This window comes from Drosophila sechellia, chromosome 3L, assembly GCF_004382195.2.
Source record: "Drosophila sechellia strain sech25 chromosome 3L, ASM438219v1, whole genome shotgun sequence".
Lineage (NCBI taxonomy): Eukaryota > Metazoa > Arthropoda > Insecta > Diptera > Drosophilidae > Drosophila > Drosophila sechellia.
In genome coordinates this window covers 20,443,524-20,464,431 of record NC_045951.1, presented here as the reverse complement: position 1 = coordinate 20,464,431, position 20,908 = coordinate 20,443,524, and the positions used below count along the sequence as shown (strand labels likewise).

The 20,908-nt window shown below is 44.1% G+C and overlaps 6 protein-coding genes across 11 annotated transcripts; 5 read left to right on the top strand and 1 right to left on the bottom strand.

The window, feature by feature from the left end:
* Window positions 1-79: 79 nt before the first annotated feature.
* LOC6616383 lies at window positions 80-3,961 on the top strand. The gene is made up of 9 exons (XM_032719210.1): window positions 80-310; window positions 369-760; window positions 811-896; window positions 951-1,052; window positions 1,110-1,635; window positions 1,700-3,120; window positions 3,178-3,349; window positions 3,403-3,747; window positions 3,817-3,961. Exons 1-9 carry the CDS (start codon window positions 187-189, stop codon window positions 3,946-3,948), a joined length of 3,300 nt encoding a protein of 1,099 aa, XP_032575101.1. The 5' UTR covers window positions 80-186; the 3' UTR covers window positions 3,949-3,961.
* A 6-nt stretch (window positions 3,962-3,967) lies between these two features.
* LOC6616382 lies at window positions 3,968-8,044 on the top strand. Of its 6 annotated transcripts, XM_002040706.2 has the most exons (10): window positions 3,973-4,231; window positions 4,290-4,678; window positions 4,744-4,829; window positions 4,896-4,997; window positions 5,052-5,339; window positions 5,404-5,611; window positions 5,665-7,118; window positions 7,182-7,353; window positions 7,410-7,754; window positions 7,814-8,044. In XM_002040706.2, the coding sequence occupies exons 1-10, from the start codon at window positions 4,093-4,095 to the stop codon at window positions 7,943-7,945; spliced, it is 3,315 nt and encodes a 1,104-aa protein (XP_002040742.1). In that variant the 5' UTR covers window positions 3,973-4,092; the 3' UTR covers window positions 7,946-8,044. The 6 variants fall into 6 exon arrangements, with proteins under 6 accessions (XP_032575100.1, XP_032575096.1, XP_032575097.1 ...); XM_032719205.1 differs by lacking the exon at window positions 7,814-8,044 and having other exon boundaries at window positions 3,972-4,231; window positions 7,182-7,283; window positions 7,410-7,518; XM_032719206.1 differs by lacking the exons at window positions 7,182-7,353; window positions 7,410-7,754; window positions 7,814-8,044 and having other exon boundaries at window positions 3,972-4,231; window positions 5,665-6,289; window positions 6,390-6,529.
* Window positions 8,045-8,111: 67 nt separating this feature from the next.
* On the top strand, window positions 8,112-9,128 carry LOC6616381 (seminase). Its single transcript, XM_002040705.2, has 2 exons — window positions 8,112-8,755; window positions 8,908-9,128. The coding sequence occupies exons 1-2, from the start codon at window positions 8,146-8,148 to the stop codon at window positions 9,126-9,128; spliced, it is 831 nt and encodes a 276-aa protein (XP_002040741.1). The 5' UTR covers window positions 8,112-8,145.
* Window positions 9,129-9,271: 143 nt separating this feature from the next.
* On the top strand, window positions 9,272-10,287 carry LOC6616380 (seminase). The gene is made up of 2 exons (XM_002040704.2): window positions 9,272-9,951; window positions 10,029-10,287. The coding sequence occupies exons 1-2, from the start codon at window positions 9,294-9,296 to the stop codon at window positions 10,247-10,249; spliced, it is 879 nt and encodes a 292-aa protein (XP_002040740.2). The 5' UTR covers window positions 9,272-9,293; the 3' UTR covers window positions 10,250-10,287.
* A 32-nt stretch (window positions 10,288-10,319) lies between these two features.
* Window positions 10,320-13,740, bottom strand: LOC6616379 (nardilysin). Its single transcript, XM_032719332.1, has one exon. It carries the CDS (start codon window positions 13,709-13,711, stop codon window positions 10,481-10,483), a length of 3,231 nt encoding a protein of 1,076 aa, XP_032575223.1. The 5' UTR covers window positions 13,712-13,740; the 3' UTR covers window positions 10,320-10,480.
* Window positions 13,696-14,997, top strand: LOC6616378 (seminase). The gene is made up of 3 exons (XM_002040702.2): window positions 13,696-13,793; window positions 13,870-14,538; window positions 14,652-14,997. The coding sequence occupies exons 2-3, from the start codon at window positions 13,878-13,880 to the stop codon at window positions 14,882-14,884; spliced, it is 894 nt and encodes a 297-aa protein (XP_002040738.2). The 5' UTR covers window positions 13,696-13,793; window positions 13,870-13,877; the 3' UTR covers window positions 14,885-14,997.
* Window positions 14,998-20,908: the final 5,911 nt, after the last annotated feature.

Below are 20,908 nucleotides of genomic sequence, written 5' to 3'. Positions count from 1 at the left end.
AAACTTATATGGTCTATGGTATACTCGTATCAAAACATGTTTGCTGACTACACACAACCCTTGTTTCAACTTTCAGATGTATACATGTACTCAACCACAAAACAACACAAATATACACACACAGATAAAAACACAAAAAATATTTAGTAGGATACTAATACCAGAGATTTGGACAAAAAGGTTAAGATGGGAAAAGAAGATACAACTACGGAAACTCCGGTTCTGATAAGTGAAGCCGAAATGATGGAGCGCCAAAAGAACTACACCATTCGAATGCACGATGTTGCCGCCGCCTGTGCTACATTCAGAAGTAAAGTATTGAACAATTCAAATAAAGTTGGTAAATAGAGTTGCGATTTGTTTTCTAGAGTCGCTCCTTCAGTTTAGACTGCTAGAGGAGGAGCGGACGAATCAGGGTCGTTGGGATCAGTATCTTCGGTGTGATGGCTTGCCCAAGGTCCGATCCCCAATCGAGATTCGAACTTTCCTGGCTAAAATTCGGCACTTCGAAGATATCGAAGCAAAGAACTCCATTGACTGGACAATGGGAGTGGACGAACGCAGTGTTCTATCACAAAATATTTACCAAAAGGACTTGACGCGACAAGTGTTGCAAAGAACCACTGTTGATAATCCTGGTTCTTATTTTGAGAGTAATTTAAAGAAATGCATGGATGTATTGCAGCAGGTGGACATTCTGATGGATAATGAGGTGGAAATGGAGCGTATGAATAAAAGTGTACTGGCTGATCTTTTGGAAGTGGGTGGATATCCAACTTTAGAGCTACTAATCCAATGAGCTACTCACAGGTCTACAGAGATGTCCAACTGGAGATTGAAAGCCTCTTTGATCGACTTACTTATCGCATATTGCGCATGCAAAAGGCCTATATGGAGTAGGTGTTTTATTTGCAGGTGTTTTGCTTGATAAATTCAATATCTCATTCAAGATCCGGTAATGGAATAGTGGCTAGGTGGAGCCACTCATGTGATCTATGGCGCATGGATCTCTGGGGTCTTTACAACGTTCCCATAATCTTTCAGCAATTGGAGTGAGATCCCCAAATAACTTTTATCCAAATAGTAGTTTTTAATCGTCTCTCTCGTAGAGTACCACTAATGATTGTCGATTTTAAGGAAACTAGCGTCAAGGTCCAGGTACCCCTAAGTGTGCTCTGTGATTGTATAACCATCCGCTGTGTGCACACCAATTTTGACCACCACTCGTCGCATGCCAAAAGCTACGAACCATTGACGGTGGAGAGCATTTATATGCCTAATGCTGGACTCACCGACATGGAGGAGTCTGTGGTTGGTGAGTGGCTGATGCAGAACGATATCCAGGAGGAGACTTTGAACAACATGAATCGGAGAAGAGAGGAGTATGAAGAGCTCATGCAGCTCATTGCGGAGCGAACCGAGCAGGCTGCCAAGGAGGCGAAGTTTGGTAAGGGCGGCGATGGTGATAAGCGTCCAAAGATAGTCATCCCGAAGACCCCGAAGTTAGTGCCCCTTGTTCCTCAGGGCATGTATCCCGATGTATTCAAGGAGTTCCTTTTTCGCGAAGAGGATCAATACAAGAAGTTCCTGAGTACCTATTTCCATCCAGACAATCTTAGCTTGACACCCGAGGAGGTGAGTAGAGACAGGATTAATGGTTCGAAAGATTAAAATCTTTTAATAACTTATATATTTCTAGGTTAATCTTAGGGAGTGTATTATTGTTGGCGGAATCTATAACATCTCCTTCGTGCGACGACCTGATCAAACGCAGTTTGAAAAGTTTAATATAGTGCTGCACGAGGATGGCCGTGTTTTGAGGGTCACACCCCAAGTAGTGGCCAAACCGGATAATCGAAAGTCCCGAATTACCGAGTATACTAGAATGACGCTCGGCACTTCCCAAATGAAGCTGAGCGAAGAGGAGCTGCCGTTCTTTGTGGTTACCGTACAGTTACCGCCACATCTGTGCAGGTGGGGCAAGCCCGAGGTGTGTCATTATCTAAGGGAGCTCCAGACCCCGACACGGGCTCCAGACAGGTCCACTCTCGTAACGCTAAATATACTTTCTCCCATACGTATATCATCTGAATTATCCAAAAGGGAGGATGGCAGCGTGCAATCCACATTGGCTAATCAGTTTTTACCACCCTTGAAATCACTCCTAAAGCAGAGTATTACCTATGGACATTTTCCAGTAAGGGGAGAACCGATAGCGAACTTTAATCTGGACAAGTCGCTAAATAAGATAGAAATTATGAAGCTGGAAAAAATGTGTCTGCCCCGCATAATTTCCTCGTTTAAGTTTCCAACCGAATTCGTCGAAGACCATCTAACATCCGAAGCTCTGAAGTCAAAGCCAAACCGCTTAGTGAAAAGGCCTGATACCGAATCAGCTGTGGAGGCTAAAATAGCAGCGGAAATCTACTTTGAGTATGAAACGCAGGAACGCCCAGAAAGAGCGTTTCCCACTTTCGAAAAGACGGTTGCCATAGAATTCTCTTCTGCTGATTTTATGCCGTCCATCGAGTGTGCGGATAAAACCACAGCGTGTGGATTAGTGTCCACTTTGGAGGACATCAAAGAAAAATACTTGCAGAGGCCCCAAGAGTTGTTAGATCAAATTCAGGTCCAAGTGTCCAAAAAGTCCGAGAAAAAGGCGGAGAAGTGGGAAAACAAAAATGCGGATATAAGATCAAGTGCTTTTAGTTTTAGGGATCGGACGTCTTTTGCAAATGTAAATGCCAAAAAGACTCCTTTAGAACCTAAAACCAAAATAAATGAAACAGATATAATGATTACCATTAGTTCATCAGAAACTAAGATGGACAAGGCAAGGCCTTCGAAACCTAAGTCCAGGAGGAGTGGTTCGGTGATGAAACGGCGATCAACCCGAAAGTCAGCCAGGTTGGAAGATATGGACAGGTTTCGTGCGATGGATAGTGAACCGCCAGTGTTGTTAGATCACTGGACAAAAGAGTACATCATGGAATCCCAGATCGATCTAGAAACAAACACACTTACGTTTAGGACGGATCGTTTGGGCATTTTCGGATTGGCCTTCAAGCGATACGAGCACTTTCCATTCCGCGATTGGTGTCTGCAGCCCAGTGACGATAAGTACGTGTGTTAACGCATCTTAATGGTATTTTATGTATAAAATCCCATCCCATACAGTCCAGATGAAGTCATACTCAGTCTCGACACATATCATGTGCGAATGTTCTTCTTCATCTCAGCCCGAGGAGTGCGCGGCTATGTGACGGATCTGGTTAAAGGATATACGGCCAAGCCGGTCAAGTACTTGGACATTGTCGAGCCAATCTCGGACTTTCGCGAACTGAGAAAGGTAGGCTTGTGGAGAGTTCCTTACCTCTTTGACCCCGATTTTTTATTTCTCAGCTACTCATCGAAAAGAATCTAAATATTTTTGCGGAAAACGATGCCAATTATTACATTACAAATGGTTACTTCTCCATCAAGCATATTGCCTTAGAATTGCACACCTACAACACCATGGCTCTGCAATGCAAGCTGATGAAGTTTTACCGATCCAGCTGGAATCGCCTAGCCCAACGACGTGACATCATCGTGGAAATGAAGATAGCTAAGGACAACTCGGACTACTCGGAGGTCACAATGCGCATTACACCCGAGAAGTCAACCTTTGTCAAGATTTCCGAGATGTGTTCGGATGATGTGAATGTGGTCAAGCTTCGTTACGAGGAAACTTGGCGGAATGTTAACGTGAATATCCATTACTTTTATTACTATTACTATTCGTAGGAGTGTTATCAACAATTCCCCTAACTGCAGAATTATAATGACTTTGGGCAGGCCATTTACTCGCTAAATCCCCATACCCTAGAGGGTTCCAATAAAGACGCGATGCTCTTCGTCTACATTAAGAGGCTTCTAAATGAGATTCGTCCTTTGAGTTACTCCTAGGGGATTGTCAAGATTTCTGTATAAATTTTACAATAATTCATATTGTCAGATTAGTCATTTTTGAGAATGTCATTGCAGTCAGTTAAATTTCTAAACTGACACAGATACACTAATACAAAATACACAAAAACACATTTTTAGAAAATGGTAAAAAGGAAGAACCAGGACGCGGTTTCCAATAAACCAGCCGTGGAACTTCTTTCGGAGGAGGAGTGGATGGCCCGAAGAAATATATATATGCAGCGTTTAGCGGATCTTAAGACAAGTGTAGCCTTTATTGACGGTGCAGTATTGTAATAAGACTTATATGTAAAGTATATAGAGCAAGGTTTTTTCTCCAGATGCCGTCGAGGAGTACAAGGAGCTTCAGAAACAAAAGTTGCGTAACGACAAATGGAATAGTTACTTGGCTTGTGATGGATTACCTAATCCCAGTCGTCCCGCCGAAATTCGAAAATTCATATTCCAGCTAAACTTTATGGAGCAAGAGGCCCTCGCTAACGAAATCAGCTGGGTTCTTTCAGTGGACGAGGGTAGTGTTCTCTCTCAAGCACCTGATAGATGCGATAGGACTCGTAAGATCATGGAAAAATCAAGGCCAAACGTAGGACAGCTCTACGAAGTAACAGTGCAACGTATCCTGGCAACCATAGAAAGGGTACAGAGAGTTCTGCGTAACGACGAGGTGCTCGTACATATGCCAACATTTCAAGTCCGTGAGCTGGATAAGGTAAAAACATGCCGTTCATTGGAACTACTGTTCTAGGAATCAAGGTGTTTTAGTTTTCCGTCTAGATTCCTAATGAACTTTATGAGGAAATAGAGAGTTTCTTTGACAAACTGACCTATCGCGTGGTCACTTCTCCTGATGCCTTAATGACGTAGGGTCATGCGAATTCCTATGCCCATTTCATCGTTTTGATCGATTCCTTGCACCTTTCTCGTAGGAACAAGGATAGTATCTTGTCATGCTACTGCTATAAATGCAGCAGCTTTGAACTGGAGATATGGGGACTGCAGGATGTACCCATTCGTTTCAATTACTTGAAGTTGGTCATTGACTTAATGGTACTGTCTGAGGAATTACTAATTCATCTTTTCAGGCTACCGGTAATGTGCTCCGATCTGAACTGCGTGGGTGTGACTATTCAACTGCCACTCAGTGTGCTTTGCGACAATCTTACGCTGCGGTGTGTGCGCACCTTCTTCGATCCGCTCTCCCATCTGGCCAAAAGCTTTGAGCTGGTCATCGACAGTTCTGTAATCCCAAACTGTGGTCTGGTGGATATCGCAGATAGTGTAATGAGCGAATGGATGGCACAGATGGATATACAAGAGGATCTCATGGTTAAAATGGAATCGGAAATGCGGGCTTACAATGAGGCCATATCGTAAATATATATCTAGTTGGTCACAAATAGTCATATAGTTGTAATACGTAGCGTTTTCTTCCAGTTTTATCGCAGAAGCCGAAGCAAAAGAAAAGAGAAAACCTCAGAAGAAAAAAGTAGCGATTCCGAAGCCGCCAAAAATGCCACAAGAGCTACCAGCTGGGATGTTTCCCGATCCACGCAAGATATTTCTGGAGCACGAGAAACGAGATTGCACTGACTTCTTTAATAGATACTTCCATCCAGGCAATATGAACTTACTGCCGTCAGAGGTATGTATCTATTAAAGTGGTAACTATATGATTATTTGTAATTAAATTTATAGGTGAACCTGCGTCGTTTCATCATCATAGGTGGCATAATCTCGTTGGTCTTTGTGCGAAAAGCCAAACATTCCTCTTATGAGAAATTTAATATAACGCTGCATAAGGATGGACGTGTACTATCGAAGTCTCTGAATATTTTGGACGAATCGAGTACGGAGGAATCTAGTATGCAGCCTACCAAATTGGATATCGGCACAGATATAATGAGGGATACCGAAGTTGGGGAAGCCTCTAAAATTCCCCTGCACTTGGAACCAGATGAGCTGCCTTATTACTTTCTCACCTTCAAGGTGCCCAACCATTTGTGCTTGTGGGGAGAGCCTGTGGTTTGCCAATTCTTCGAGAGCGAAATCGAAGAACCGCCTTCGAAAGCCGAAGAATTGGCTAAAAAGCTAGACAAAAAGAAAAAGCCAGTGCGAAAGTCTTCCCGGAAGGAAAACGAATCAGTACTCAGAGTGCCTTCCGCGGCAGGCTCCGTAATCATGGCAGAGGAGAAGCCACCACAAAGCAACAGGCCAACATACCACCTGCCGGCTCGAGAAAATTCGGTCAATATCTACCGTCCCTCTGCTCTAGCAATTGTGCGACATAGCGGTATGGAAACGGAGCAGATACAATATAAAAGTACGTTTAAAAACTGTAATCTGGTAAAGGAGCCAATATCAAGGAGAAATCTTCGCCTTCTCCAGGATCAATGCTTACCCAGAATAATATCCTCGCTTAGGTTCCCGCGAGACTTCCAGGATGACAAGATGGAGGCACGGGCTATGAAAAAGATTCCGGTTACGCAACTTTACAAAAGGCATTTGACCGAATCAGAGGGATCTACGCAAATCGAGCAGTTCAGTTTCAATTACGAAGATCAGTCCAATCCAGAACGACTGTTCCCAAAGTTTCCTGTGACGGAAGACTTGCGTGTGGAGCCTAACCGCACCGATAGTTCGAAAGAGGAGGCTACTATGCTTGGCCTTTTAAGAACGCTGGAAGACATTAAGGACAAATACTTGGATGCTCCGAGAAGGATTGTGGAACAAACCACACACGCCGTTAGAATGAGCAGGAAAGCTAATTCAGATCCCATTCCTATGACTCGATCTCGACGACAGAGTTATTTCGGCAGACGGTCTGTCAGACAATTGGGGCTGGACGGTAGCACCATGAGCATTCCCCGACCGGTGGAAATAGAGTATGAATTCAGTGAAACCAGTGACACTGGGGAACAATTGATTAAGTACAGAAAAGAAAGTCGACCGCCTTCGAGAACTTTATCACAAAGCACAGAACCCAGAAACGCCGCCCACTGGACTACCGAGTTCATTCTGGAGTCGAGTTTTAATAGGGAAAGTAAGGTGGTTATGGTGAAGACGGATCGATTGGGACATTTTGGATTCGCCTATAGACGATACGCGCATTTCCCCTTCAGGCACTGGGAATTGGAGAAGAACGAGCAGAAGTAGGAGATTATGATGGCCCTTAAGCTAATTTTACCATAATTATTCATATTTTGAAATTGCAGTCCCGATGAGATCATCCTAACATTGGACACCTACCATGTGCGTGTAGTCTTCTTCATTACTAAGGATGGCATCCGGTGCCATGCGATTGATATACCCAAGGAGTACGTTCCTAGACCCTTCAAATATATAGATATCGATAAACCCATCTCGGACTTCGTCGAGCTTCGCAAGGTTAAATATGTCTAATCTTCAGAGAGAATTCCTTCCGTTTCTACGTCTCATTACAGCGCCTTCAGGACATGAACCTGAACGTGTTTGCGGAGCTCGACGCATGTTTCTACATCGATCAGGGCTATTTCTCGCAGAAGCACCTGGCAGCTGAGTTGCACATCTACGACGCCATCGCCGTGCACGGTAAGCTGATGAAGTTTAGCCGCAGCCAGTGGAATCGCCTGGCAAAGGATCGGGATCTCGTGCTTTGTCTACGCAATACCCGGGATATACACGACGGGTCGGAGGTCACGGTCCGGGTAACGCCCGAGGTTTCGACCTTCGTGGATGTTTCGGAGCTCTGTTCGGACGATACCAAAGTGATAAAGCTGAATTATAAAAATACCTGGCGCAATATGGGGGTAAACTCAGAATGTAAACAGTAGTGTGATAAAATGTACTTAATGTCCTAACCCAACAGACCTACTCGGATCTGCATCAGCTGATCAACTCCATGTATCCACATGCCACGGATATGCGTAATCGCGATGCCAACCAGATGTACTATATTCGCCAGCTCCTTCAGGAGATCAGACCCCTGAGCTTCTCCTAGATCCGCGAACGCTGCTCAATCAACAACTACCAAACAAACACAGACCACAGCGTACACTTTCCAATTACCAGCAATTAAACTCAATTGCCGTACAACGAAGTCTTGAATTATTTCCATTGGTTCAGCTTAAGTTGATTCTCCACGCTTCAATTAGTGGAGTGGGTTAGAAGCAGTCTGTTGTTTTTGCTCTCCATCCTGCTATGCAAGGTCTTTTGCTTTACTGCCTGCTGGCCGCCATTCTAGCCAGCATAGAAGTCCTGTCCCAGGACCTCAACCAGACCATCGATGTGAACAAGTTGGCAAAGATTGTGCAACGGCCTGGATTCCAGACCCGTGTCGTCGGTGGAGAGGTGGCTACGAATGCACAGCTCGGTGGCTATCTAATCGCACTGCGCTACGAAATGAACTTCGTTTGCGGAGGCACCCTGCTCCACGACCTCATCGTCCTGACGGCCGCGCATTGCTTTCTGGGCCGGGTGAAGATCAGCGATTGGTTGGCCGTCGGCGGCGCCTCCAAGCTCAATGACAGAGGTATCCAGCGTCAAGTCAAGGAAGTCATCAAGTCGGCAGAATTTCGCGAGGATGACATGAACATGGATGTGGCCATATTACGGCTAAAGAAACCCATGAAAGGCAAGTCTCTCGGACGGCTGGTACTGTGCAAAGAACAGCTAAAGCCAGGCACGGAACTCCGCGTTTCCGGCTGGGGTCTCACCGATAACAGTGAGTTTGGCCCACAGAAACTATTGCGTACGGTGACAGTGCCAGTCGTGGATAAGAAAATGTGTCGTGCTTCCTATCTGCCGACGGGTGAGTGGAATATTGCACGGCAATATGGGGTTAATAATTTTGGTAACTTTAGATTGGGAAAGTCATAAGCACTTTGATTTATTTGTAAAAGGTATTTAGCATACACTACTTTTGTCTGAAGAACCCCTCCAAAAAACATTATTTGTTTTCAGTTCACTTAACAGACAGTATGTTTTGCGCCGGAGTGCTCGGAAAAAAAGATGCATGCACCTTCGACTCCGGCGGTCCGTTGGTGTACAAGAATCAGGTGTGTGGCATCGTGTCCTTTGGCATAGGGTGTGCCAGTAAAAGATACTACGGTGTCTACACGGACATAATGTATGTGAAGCCCTTTATCGAGCAGAGCATCAAGGTGTTGCTGGCAAAACGATGATTAAATTTCAAAATTAAAGAAAGAGATTATCTTATACTTACTGTACTGTGTCGCAGATGTGTAAGTGGTATTCGTCTCGGATTAGCTGCATTCGCCACGCTTATAAACTGCCTTGGGTGGAAGGTGTATTGGGCAAGTGCCATTCCACTCCACTCTCTGTGAACAATGGAATGGCATCTCGTTTGCTGCGTGCTCGCTTGCACTCTAGTTTCGACCCAAGTATATGGCCAAGAACAGGAGAAAATTGTGCTTTCCCTACCGGATGCAAGTGGTCAGCCGGGCAAAAATCTCACTCTCGATGTGGCACAGCTGGCCAAGATAGTACTTCCATCACCACATGAGACTCGCGTAATTGGCGGCCATGTGACCACAAATACCAAGTTGGGAGGATACCTAACAGCATTGCTTTATGAAGACGATTTTGTTTGTGGCGGCACACTGCTCAACGAAAACATCGTCCTGACGGCGGCTCACTGTTTTCTGGGCCGGATGAAGGCCAGCGAATGGATTGTGGCTGCCGGCATTTCCAATCTCAATCAAAAGGGTATTCGACGCCATGTTAAGGACTTCATCCTCTCCGAGCGATTTCGAGAGGACGACATGAATATGGATGTAGCAGTGGTACTGCTGAAGACTCCTTTGAAGGCTAAAAACATCGGAACACTTAGCTTATGTTCGGTGACCCTCAAACCAGGCGCAGAACTGGTGGTTTCCGGATGGGGCATGACCGCTCCCCGAGGACGTGGACCCCACAACTTACTACGCACAGTGACAGTGCCAATTATTCACAAAAAGAACTGTCGCGCTGCCTATCAGCCCACGGGTAAGCTAGAATGGAACTTAAATAGGGGCTTACTCCGCACGACGGTCTTGCACTATTTATTTTATATACTTTTACAGCTAAAATAACAGACAGTATGATATGTGCTGCAGTGCTGGGACGTAAGGATGCGTGCACCTTTGACTCCGGTGGGCCGTTGGTGTTCAAAAAGCAGGTGTGTGGCATAGTGTCCTTTGGCATTGGATGTGCTAGCAGCCGTTATCCTGGCGTCTACACGGATGTTATGTACGTGAAGCCTTTTATCGAGAAAAGCATTAAAGCTTTGCTAGCAAAGCGATAAATAAAAGCTTTCTACACTTAGAAATCATTTATAAAATATGTTCTGGTCTCATTTGGTTTCGCTCTTTCGGATTTGGCTCACTTAATTATATGCATACCGATATAGAAATACTTCGTATTTTGAGCGGTAAGCCTTCGCTGGTAACATTGGAACCTTCATAACAATACTCAGGAGACATGATGAGCAAAAATAATAATGGTAATCAAAGTAGATTTATTGCGCGGCATATCTTTACGATTTCTTTGCAATATTGGGATTGGTGTTGAACACCGGAAATACATACAGATCCTTTTTGAAAGCATAAATGTCCTTAATGCTTGAAGGATCATCACTCTCTCCCAAAAACTCAAGCTTGATCTTTTCGGTCATTGGCTTAGCTGAATCTGTTTCATATGCCATATCGTCCTGTCCGTCGTCTAATAAGTCACTCAAAGATCCGGATCGACTGGCTTGGGCTGTTGAATTTGATGTTTGATTATGGTTTCCCACCACTTGTACAGAAAGTTTTCTTAAATTGTTTTTATCATTATCATTAAGGAAGTTCAGTACGTCCTCCTTCGTTAAATTGCTCAGCACTTGTATTTGCGCTTCTATCCGATTAAAGAAGTATTCTTTCGTGACAATCTCACTCCAATTCCTCAAAACTTCCTCATCCAAACTTGTGTCGCCCAGCTTTTTTCCACTAATCAGAGTTTCTCGGATGCTCTTAAACTCTGTATCACTCATCTGGGAGACAAGTTCAGCCATTCGAGACCTAAAGGCTTCAATACGTTGCTCCACGTAATCTGCTCGATGTTTTGTCTCCTGAGTATTTATGGTGATAAGAAAGGCCAACACACCATAGCCAATTCGTTGATGAATTCCCAAGCTGTAGCCCAATTGCTCCTGAGTCCTTAATTGGTTGAAGAACGGCTCCTCGACAATTAATTCCACCAGATCCATGATGCATTCCATTTTCAGATCACTCGGTCCTATTTGGTAGTAATTCGTTATAATTGTATTTGAATCATCCTCATTAAGCGTTTTAGCTCTTAAATAGTATGATCCCAAGGGGATTTGCAGTAAATGATTATCCAAGGCCGATAGATTGTCCAACTTTTCGCTTTTATATGTGTCAAGAACTTTCTGCATTAAATCTGTGGCATGGTCTTCCGTGAAATTCCCCTGTACTAAACCTTTAACATACATTTTTTTATGAAAATTTTCCTTAAAGGATTTTATGTCATCTATGGTTATGTCATCAACAGATTCGTATTTGGAAATCATGCTGAAACGCTTATTTTCCAAAATGCTAAGGCGCAAGTCAAGATTAAGAGTTTTCCCGTTTATTAGGGCGTTATAAATTTGTCGTTTCTTAAGATCCTTGAAAGCATTTACTTGGCCTATATCCAGCTCTACAGTTTGCATCATGTTTAGTATGATTTCTACCAACAGGGGCAGCTTTTCATTGTACCCACTGACTCGCATAACCAATCCTTTATCACCGATGTAGAGACCATAAGTTAGACCTGCCTCCAAGGCTGGGTATAATTGTTCGGCCATTCTGAATTCCACTAAGTAGGTAAAAAGGACTCCCAGCATATATTGCTTGACATTTTCACGAACTAGTGGAGTGATAAAGTACAGGTTTATATACCCATCTGGAAGTTTGAAAATGTTATCCTGGCGAAACCAGAGTTCGCATAAATCATTTCTGATCAAAGCCTTCGGACTTCTGGAAACATGTGGTTTTCCTGCTTCTATCCAATGTATTTTAAAATCCGTGGTTACAAAGGGATTTGGCTGCGGATAGTGCAACTCCTTTAATGTCGCTGACTGTTCCCACATGGTTTGCCATTTTGAGGGCATGGAGATGGTTTTGAATTGAGTTCCAAACCAAGGTTCTCTCTGGTCGTACTCATTTTTCTCATATGGTATATAGGATGAGATCATTATATTAAAATTAAATTTATTCATATGCTGTCTTAGAAGCTCAATAGCCGATTCTTCGTACTGAAAATATAGCTGAGGTCCAGTGAGTACATCTTTTGATGGCAGGTAGTTGAAGCTCTCAACAATGCTTTGAACATGGTCAATGGGAGGCAGCTCGACTTGAAATCGAAAATTATTGTTTTCGATTTGTTGAGATTCCTTAAAGGAATCCTGAAGTTGATCGCTATTAATTATAAGCTTAACCCACGCAAATGTGGCTTCTAACACCTCGTCCAGGTGATCGAAGCCATCGTCAGACAGATATATGCATATATTGAACAAGGAGTAAATCGAGTTGGAGTCGAAACTACTTCCAGCAACTCCTGCCACAACGCTAATACACCAGAGGCGATGACGTAGGTATGCACATAGACTGCCATCTCCCTCATAACCAATGAGTTGGGAAATAAACATATCCGGCTTGCTGCGGTAAAAGTCCTTCATTGGGGGTAACACCCAAGTCATCTCCAGCTTGCACACATCTTCAACGGGCTGAACTAGGAATACATCCCTGTAGAATTGCTTTCGAAAGGCTTTTTGGTAATTTAACTGGGATACGTCAATGGAATTTTGCTGGCTAGTAGGAATATCTGCACAATGACGCACCAGCAATTCCTCCAACTCATCCAACGAAAGCTGGGCTTGGAGTGCAACAACCATTCGGTTGGAGCCGTAGTGATCTCGCCAAAACTTGTGAATCTCCTTGTGCAGGCTGCTATCATCAACGCCCTCCTTAAGGGTCTTATAATTTCCCCAACTGAAAGTGCCATGTGGATACCCCTCACTAGCTAGGCTCGCCAGGATCTGATCTCTCCGCACCTCATCTCTCATATGGGTCTGTTCGAACTCCGACTGGACAGCAGAGCGTTCGCGACTCATGGCATCGGGAAGCATTAGTGGAGCCTTCATTAGGTTCATAAACAGATCCATGCCCCTATCCAGGTGCGATTGATCCAACTCAAAGTAGAAGCAAGTCTCCTCGTTTTCAGTATGCGCATTACTGAAACCGCCGCTTTTGGTCACAAACGAGTCGAATTCATTCTCTACGGGGAATTTCTCCGATCCCATAAATATCATATGTTCCACAAAGTGAGCTAATCCCTGATATTGTTGCGGTTCACTAAATGATCCAACGCCAACAAGTACTGCACATGCCGCCAATTTTCCATTAAAATTTTCGGTGGAGGAATTCAAACTTTCTCTGGATGTCCGATGAATTGACGGCTCGTCAATATAAGAATCCGATATTAGCATAGCACGTAATCCATTCGATAAGGTCAGGGCACGGTAAAGTTTGCTGTCACCATCTGATTTGTCTGGTTCTTCGTGATACTCGACCACAACTGAGGCCGTACTCATGGGATATTGTTGTCGACTAAGCCATTTTTGAACTTGTTTTGTAATTCTTCTTAGACCGAGGTATGGCCTAAAACACATGCTTAGAATAAAACGACTAATTTTTAAACAATATATACATTTGGTGTACAACATTACGAAGTTTTTTTTGTGACAGCTAAGCAGAAGCTATAAGTTGGCATTCGAACGGAGGTATTTTAAAGGAATCCGCTAACTAGTAAGCAGAGCATCGAGGTGTTGCCATCAATTTATATACTCATAATTCTAATCAAATTATTTTACCTCTCAATTAGTTTTCCTAATGCCACTTTATACGGTCAGAAATGAAGCTGCTGTTAAAATCCATTCAGTGCTCGGCATGAAACGTCTCCTATTTCTCTTTCTGCTGGCTGGTACTTTAATAAACAATCATGCCCAGCAGCACAACGAGACCATTGACTTGAAAAAGTTGGCCAAAATAGTGCTGCCTCCGGCTTATCAAACCCGCGTTATTGGTGGCCGGGTGACCACCAACGCGAAATTGGGCGGATATCTAATGGCAATGCGGTACTACAATAATTTCATCTGCGGCGGTTCTTTGATCCATGAGCTCATTGTCCTGACGGCGGCGCACTGTTTCGAGGACCGAGCAGAAACGGAAGCCTGGAGCGTGGATGGTGGCATCTCCAGACTCAGCGAAAAAGGCATTCGTCGTCAAGTTAAGCGCATCATGAAGTCGGCCCAGTTTAAAATGGTCACCATGAACATGGACGTGGCTGTGGTGCTACTGAATCGACCGATGGTTGGAAAAAACATCGGAACTCTATCCTTGTGCAGTATGCCCTTGACTCCGGGACAGACCATGGTCGTATCCGGCTGGGGAATGACAAATCCGGATGACGAGGGTCCGGGGCATATGCTCCGCACGGTATCAGTGCCTGTGATTGATAAAAGAATATGCCGCGACGCCTATCGGGAATCAGGTGAGAACGCTTGCAATGTAACTCCATGAAATGAAAGTACATTCGTACGTTATTTATATATTTAAGTTAAAAGGGCATTAATATCATCTAAAATATCCATTCCTTCTACGCAGTCTCCATATCGGATAGCATGTTTTGCGCCTCAGTTTTGGGAAAAAAGGATGCTTGCACCTACGACTCAGGAGGTCCCATGGTTTACGAAAATCAAGTCTGCGGCATTGTGTCCTTTGGGATCGGATGTGCGAGCAGGCGTTATCCCGGTGTCTATACGGATGTTCATTACGTAAAGCCATTTATTGTGAAAAGCATTAAAGCTTTGCTATCCCGTTCCAAGACAATGAAGTAAACTTTTTGCATAAAGATACTGCAATATTATTTTGGCTTTTACTTAATATTATACATTTACATCGTGATATAAATTATGCCTACCTATCGAATAAAGGATTTTGTTTAAAATGATTTTCACTCAACTCTTCTTTGTAAAAATACAAATTTGAATATGAATATTTTATAGACTTCTGATTAGTACGCTAGTACTCATTTAAAGGGTTAAGTTGATGTCATTATAAGTAAGTTGCTGGAACTTTCGCGTCCATGATCCACTGGCCAGCGAGTGACCATCCCATCCACTCGACTCCTTTGGGCCATTGCGTGCAGGCGGGAGTCGGCAGCTCCTTGCTGATCATTGACCGATTCCATAATTGATTGGTCCCGGGATGATGGGACCCAAAAACTGAGGCTGTGCCTTCTGGCCGTGGGGCACAATTTTTTAGAAACGACGTTCGACGACTTGAGTACTTTTACTTTTGCCCCGGACACAACAACGAAATGTAAATTAGCCGACCGAGTTCGCTAAAAAATGGGGCTACCAAAAATTTATGTGGCAGGTTTTGAGATCGCATGACTGACTGCCTTTCGTCCGCTTGTAGCTGCATTTTCGAATTAGTTTAATAATACAATTAATTGTTATTTATAGCTTCCTTTGCGCTTCGCAAACGCAGCATTTAAGGGCGGAGGAGATCTGATGGCGATGGCCCAGACGCTGTTTTGTGGCACGCAAGGCCCAATTTGGTGGGGCCACAGGTAGACTGTGGCTTAACGGTTCTCAGCTGGGCCTAATAATAGAGTTGGCCAAGTTAGTTGTGATGTGGAGGCGGACTCTCCTTCCATCTGCGCCACAGGATATTCCTCACTGGACTTTATGGAATGCCCCCATAACCGACATAAATATCCACACAAGTGACACTTCTCATCCTTTCCTGCGGCGCTGGTTCGCATTAAGTTTATTTATCTGCTTTTAAATGGCATTTTCACTTGCATATAATTCTCGTCCTTCTCCCATGTAATGCGCACTGGAAACAAAGGCAACATAATGTAACAGTCGCCACAACAGCACGAAGATGCCCAGATACTCGGAACTGCGCACTCCATGACTACCATTTACCACTACTATTTTTAGTAGTGTCATAAATTTATGGCACGTTGTGGCAGTGACAGTGGCTACTCCGCGACTTGGCCCACGTGGAGCGGCAAGGAGCAGCATGGAGCAGCTTGGAGCAGCAAGACAACATGCTAGCTGGCACCTACTTTGCCCATCGAGAGATTTACAGATGGAGCCGTGCTGGGAATGGAAAGCAAGGAAAACAGACCACAAGCAAGTGATATCTATGCCATTTGCCAATCAAACAAATCAAATAGGTAGAGCGGATTCGGTTACAACAGTTTTATAGATCCCATTCCGGGATCTGTTAATTAAAAGATACACACGTACTTTTACTAGAATAGAAAAGCAAACAAATCTTCGGGCCTGTACAAACATACTGGATCAATAGCGGCATTCTGTGAGATACATATTCTCGGTTTTACGATGCGCTCACTGTTTCGAGTGTTTGAATGGCTTAAAAGCCAATAAAATTTGCTGTTAATTGTTTTGGTAAATTGAAAATTAGGTTTTGGGAAAAATCATCGCCCAAGTATGCATGGAACGAGTTCATGCTTGAGTTTTGTATCGGCGTTTCCAGTTTTATGTCCGTTGTTTGCCCAGCGCATTAACTTGGCCACTTTTAATGAACTTTGTGAGTGGAACCATCTGCCGCCATGCGATCGAGCGGTCATCAGCGGCCTTAGCCCTTCCAAACGAGACAAATCGAATCGTTTTGCCGAAAGCGAGCTGAACTTTAATCGGATTAAATGTAATTTAACTTACTTCTATGACTTTTACCACCATTCCAGCGCTGTGTCGGCAGAAATCGGTTAATTAAAGTTGTACAAAGTTCCAAGCCGATTTCATGCCGCGTTGAATCAACAAATTGTAAACTTTTCCGTACTATCCACTAACTGGGGGCTGAAGGGCAGCACAAAAAGGGGGAATCATTTGTACTTACTTAAGTGCTTGATCATGCTGATATCATCACCTGGCAACTTTCCTTTGTGCCCTGCGTACCCACAATGCAATTAGCGGGGTCTGCAGACGCCAGGTGGTCTCCAGTTTCTCGCATCTCCACTCTCATCGCCCGCAATCTTAAATCGAAAACCACCAGGAATCGGTAAAGAAATAAATACAAGGAATGTAATTTGTATTACATTATGGGTGCAGCGAAATTGGAAGCGGGCTCGAGTCGAAATCGCTGTGCTCTTCGTTGCGATTCTTACTGTACTGAACATTATAACAATGCGCCCTTCTATGCGATTCTCAAAAGCTTTAGCTAAGCTGTTTAGCAAAAAGGATGTCCAAAAGAAATAAACGATCTCAATTTGCTTTACGTTTTCAAGTTTCTCTCTATACACTTTCTTACCCAAGTCCCTATCAAAACCATATACCCTTCACATAGCGCAACACTGGCTCAAAAAATCGAGACGCTGTGTTGACAGTTATTGATCGATGATATTGTAAACACAAGTCGAAATTAATTTTTATTTTGCTCTCTGTTTTCGGGCTTTTCTCCGGTCTGATCTGTTACCTTCAATTGTACAAACTCATTGTGATGAATTGTAATTGACTTTTATTTTGACTTCAGCGGTTGGTCTTAATGAATCCGCTTAAGCTGCCTCTAGTGCCGTGGACTTCCCCTTTTTCCTGTTCATTTTCCACGTTCAACGTTCCAATAAGTGACACTGACTAATTTGGAACCATTAATCTCGGAGCTGCTTAGCGTCAGTCACGCTGGTCGGGCAGCCATCAATACGCATCAAAATCGAATGCGAATAGTGCATGTTTACATGGATGGATGTGCAACACACCAGGGGACACACTTCTAGGTCGGCACGTACATATTTATGTGTGCTTGTATATATTTGAAAAAGAATTATTATTTTTGTCCCTATTGTTAATGCCCATATTCTTAAAATACCACCAGCAGATAATTGCTATTATTTTGACCGCAACTGTGGCCCAACAGTCTCCATGACGAATGTGTGACCGCTGCGTCTCGCTTGGGTGTCGGTCGTTTGGTGTTCCTGATTTGCCTCCATTTCTAAGCCCAGTGTGCAGTACTCAGAGCCCATTCCGATTTTCATAGACGGGTCCAAACGTAAGCCCACCCATTCCCGTTCCCCATTTCCGCGGACATTGAGGCGATTGCGGTCGTGGACTTGGACGTGGATCTGAATGTGAATCTGGACGCCGACGTGGACAAGGCGTCCAATCAAGCCGCGTGTCTGGCAGTCAACTAGTCACTCACTTTGGCCACAGAGACTGCGTCGGTCCGTCAGTCAAATACTCGCTTTAATTTCGACCTCCTCGCGATTAGCGAAAGCACCAGGAGAAATATGTTTGGCGATTAAAACGTATGTTCCAAGAAACTAATATTTATAGTTATCAATTTTTATTAAAAATTTGTATCTGGCACAATTTTTACGACATGACTTTTACAATCATTCATCTATTTAATCTTAGAGCAGATTTCCGTAAAAAGGAAAATAATTGCTTTTAAAACAAAGAAATTATTTAAGTGCTGAGCTAATAAAATTTTCAGGTTTATTTCCCGGTGTATTGCTGCATGACTACCGGGCATAATTTCTGCACCACCGAACGAAATATGGTACCGAAATGAACACATTGCCAGGTTGGCGGTTCTGCGCACGCGCACAGTTGTTGGCCAAGCTTAAAGGCCCCTTCGTGGATGCCCTGGAAGCACTCCCGTTCCTACCCTGCTCCGTCCCCATACCCATTCGCATCCTCCGCTCCATCTGCGGCTCGCTTTGGCCTGGCGACACTCGTAACCGCAGGGCGACGGCGCAGCCCGTTTTCGATTAACGATGACCGGGGTTGAGGACCAAGACGAGGACGCGGATGGAGGGAACTTGAGCGTGTGCCAGCCGAGCGAGATTTAGCTGGATGCCCAGCCGATCAGTTGAGAAGCTAGAGCTAGGCTACACTGAAAAAATATGTGAATTCAAGTTATTTTTGTGGGTGAAACCATTTCAGAAAACATTTTTGTTATGTTGCAAGCTGCATGCAAGGTTGCACAGTATTTTCAAAAGTGTTATTGAACAATTATTTTTTAATTTTTATGGAGATCTTAAAATGGTTTGGGATGTGTAAGTCCGAGTTGAGCACTGAGTCCGTGGCAACGCCTTCGGTTTACATTTTACAATCCTAACAAGGTTAGGCCGGCCGATAAACGGAGCTGCACTCGTTTGGTTATATGGCTAGGTTGTGATCTGGGGTTTTCAGCTGAAGTCGCAGTTGAAGTTGCAGCCGAAGTTGGGGGCTGGGGATCGGAACTTGGATCTGGCAGCTTGGAGCTGGAGGTGGCACATGCCTAACCGGCAACCAAGCTGCTATGCAAACACACACACACACTTATAGGGAGCGGAATGGTGGCCATGGCTACGAGATGTACATACGGAATTGCACATTAAAAATGAGCAATGGGAGTGGGCGGAATACGGAGGAATGGGGAGTGGGTTCCGAGGGCTTCGTGGCAAGCGGGCGGCTGATTCCAGCCGAGCGATGTCTTTTTCTGTGGCAGAACAAGGTTGGAATGGCCTGCGTCGCCGCTACCACCGTCCCTGCACTGCTAGAAAAATCTTAGTGACATAATAGACTGACAACTAATAAACAGCATAAGGATCAGAAATGTAGTTAATTAAAACACGGTTTAGTAATATTCTGTAAAGGCCAATTGATTTTGCTTGCCCGTTTGGGTACATACAATGGCCACTTAAGTTAAACAGTTTTACTAAAGGTTTTAAAAGGAAAGCACTTGGATCTCTACATCGTTGTCAATGGTTCTAAATTTATGTCAAGTTTTTGTATTTAAAGTGCTTAGTCTTGAACAATCCAAAACATTAAACTGTTAAGTGTTGGATAGAGTTTTAAGCTGATACAAGGTTACATTTTCATGCTGTTCTTTTACCCAATTGAATATAGATTCAGTATTTTCTTGCGGTGCACCGCCGACTCTGCTTAATGCAATTCAGGCGAAAGGCGCACAAAGGGACAGCGAACAAGATGCCGAGTTGCTGATTGTGCGGGCAGCGCAGTCGACGCAGGCAGAGGCGGCCGCAAAAGCTTTTGTCGCCGCCACAAACATGGAATATGACAAGCTGGTGAGGAGCAGGATGGGATTCGGATTGGGATGGGATGGGATCGAGCTGAATGGGCTGAGAGCAGCAGGAGGAGCAGTGGAGCGGGAAGATACTGGATGGTGCCCGGCATGCAAAGCATTGTCAAGTGGGGAGCAGGCCAAGTGCTACACAAAAACCGAGCGACAAAGAAACGTCGCAGAACGCTGCCGACGCACGTGAGATGTGGATGCATTTGATGCACGGAGCGAGTAAGGGATATAGAAGTTAGTAGATTAAAATAATTTTATAAGAAATGCATTAATTTGTATAAAACTAAATTAATTACTTATCCATGAATACAATTTCTAAATATCCATTAGGTTTTGAAAGGTTATAGCACATTCAATGGTAAATAGAATGTTTAAATAATGTTTATAGCTCGCCCTTATTGTTCCAAGTGTATGATTTTAGAGTGTGTAGGCTTCCCTGTGTGGGCAGGGTAAGGAAGCCAGGCGAAAGAGCGATGGAGAGAGCGAGAGACAATGGCGACAATAAAAATGCGATCGCACAACATGCTCCACAGATAAGTTAACGCAAAGTGACAACGTACAACTTTTAATGGAATTGTCGTCGCCGAGGGGCGGTGGGGCGTGGCAGGGTAGTTAGGAGGGGAGTGGGTGTATATATGACATAGCCAAGAAGTCACCGCATTTGGAGCGCTGCCAAGTCAGTTGAGCTATGTTTACTTTAAGGATACGCCCGCCAACTGGAAAAGGGACCTTCAAAGGCTGCCTTACACGATTCCGAATCCCCGATTCCGATCAGAAGTGGGCGGAGTGGGGGTCGACACACGAGCACA

Excerpts from the sequence above, each read along its gene's own strand:
- LOC6616379 (XM_032719332.1), bottom strand. The coding sequence starts at position 13,711 with ATGTTGTACACCAAATGTATATATTGTTTAAAAATTAGTCGTTTTATT.
- LOC6616380 (XM_002040704.2), top strand. The coding sequence starts at position 9,294 with ATGGAATGGCATCTCGTTTGCTGCGTGCTCGCTTGCACTCTAGTTTCG. Across the intron at positions 9,952-10,028 it reads CGCTGCCTATCAGCCCACGG|CTAAAATAACAGACAGTATG; the intron begins GTAAGCTAGAAT and ends ATACTTTTACAG.
- LOC6616378 (XM_002040702.2), top strand. The coding sequence starts at position 13,878 with ATGCCACTTTATACGGTCAGAAATGAAGCTGCTGTTAAAATCCATTCA. Across the intron at positions 14,539-14,651 it reads CGACGCCTATCGGGAATCAG|TCTCCATATCGGATAGCATG; the intron begins GTGAGAACGCTT and ends CCTTCTACGCAG.
- LOC6616382 (XM_002040706.2), top strand. The coding sequence starts at position 4,093 with ATGGTAAAAAGGAAGAACCAGGACGCGGTTTCCAATAAACCAGCCGTG. Across the intron at positions 4,830-4,895 it reads TCTCCTGATGCCTTAATGAC|GAACAAGGATAGTATCTTGT; the intron begins GTAGGGTCATGC and ends CCTTTCTCGTAG. Across the intron at positions 4,998-5,051 it reads ATTCGTTTCAATTACTTGAA|GCTACCGGTAATGTGCTCCG; the intron begins GTTGGTCATTGA and ends TCATCTTTTCAG.
- LOC6616383 (XM_032719210.1), top strand. The coding sequence starts at position 187 with ATGGGAAAAGAAGATACAACTACGGAAACTCCGGTTCTGATAAGTGAA. Across the intron at positions 1,636-1,699 it reads TTAGCTTGACACCCGAGGAG|GTTAATCTTAGGGAGTGTAT; the intron begins GTGAGTAGAGAC and ends ATATATTTCTAG. Across the intron at positions 3,350-3,402 it reads ACTTTCGCGAACTGAGAAAG|CTACTCATCGAAAAGAATCT; the intron begins GTAGGCTTGTGG and ends TTTATTTCTCAG.
- LOC6616381 (XM_002040705.2), top strand. The coding sequence starts at position 8,146 with ATGCAAGGTCTTTTGCTTTACTGCCTGCTGGCCGCCATTCTAGCCAGC. Across the intron at positions 8,756-8,907 it reads TGCTTCCTATCTGCCGACGG|TTCACTTAACAGACAGTATG; the intron begins GTGAGTGGAATA and ends ATTTGTTTTCAG.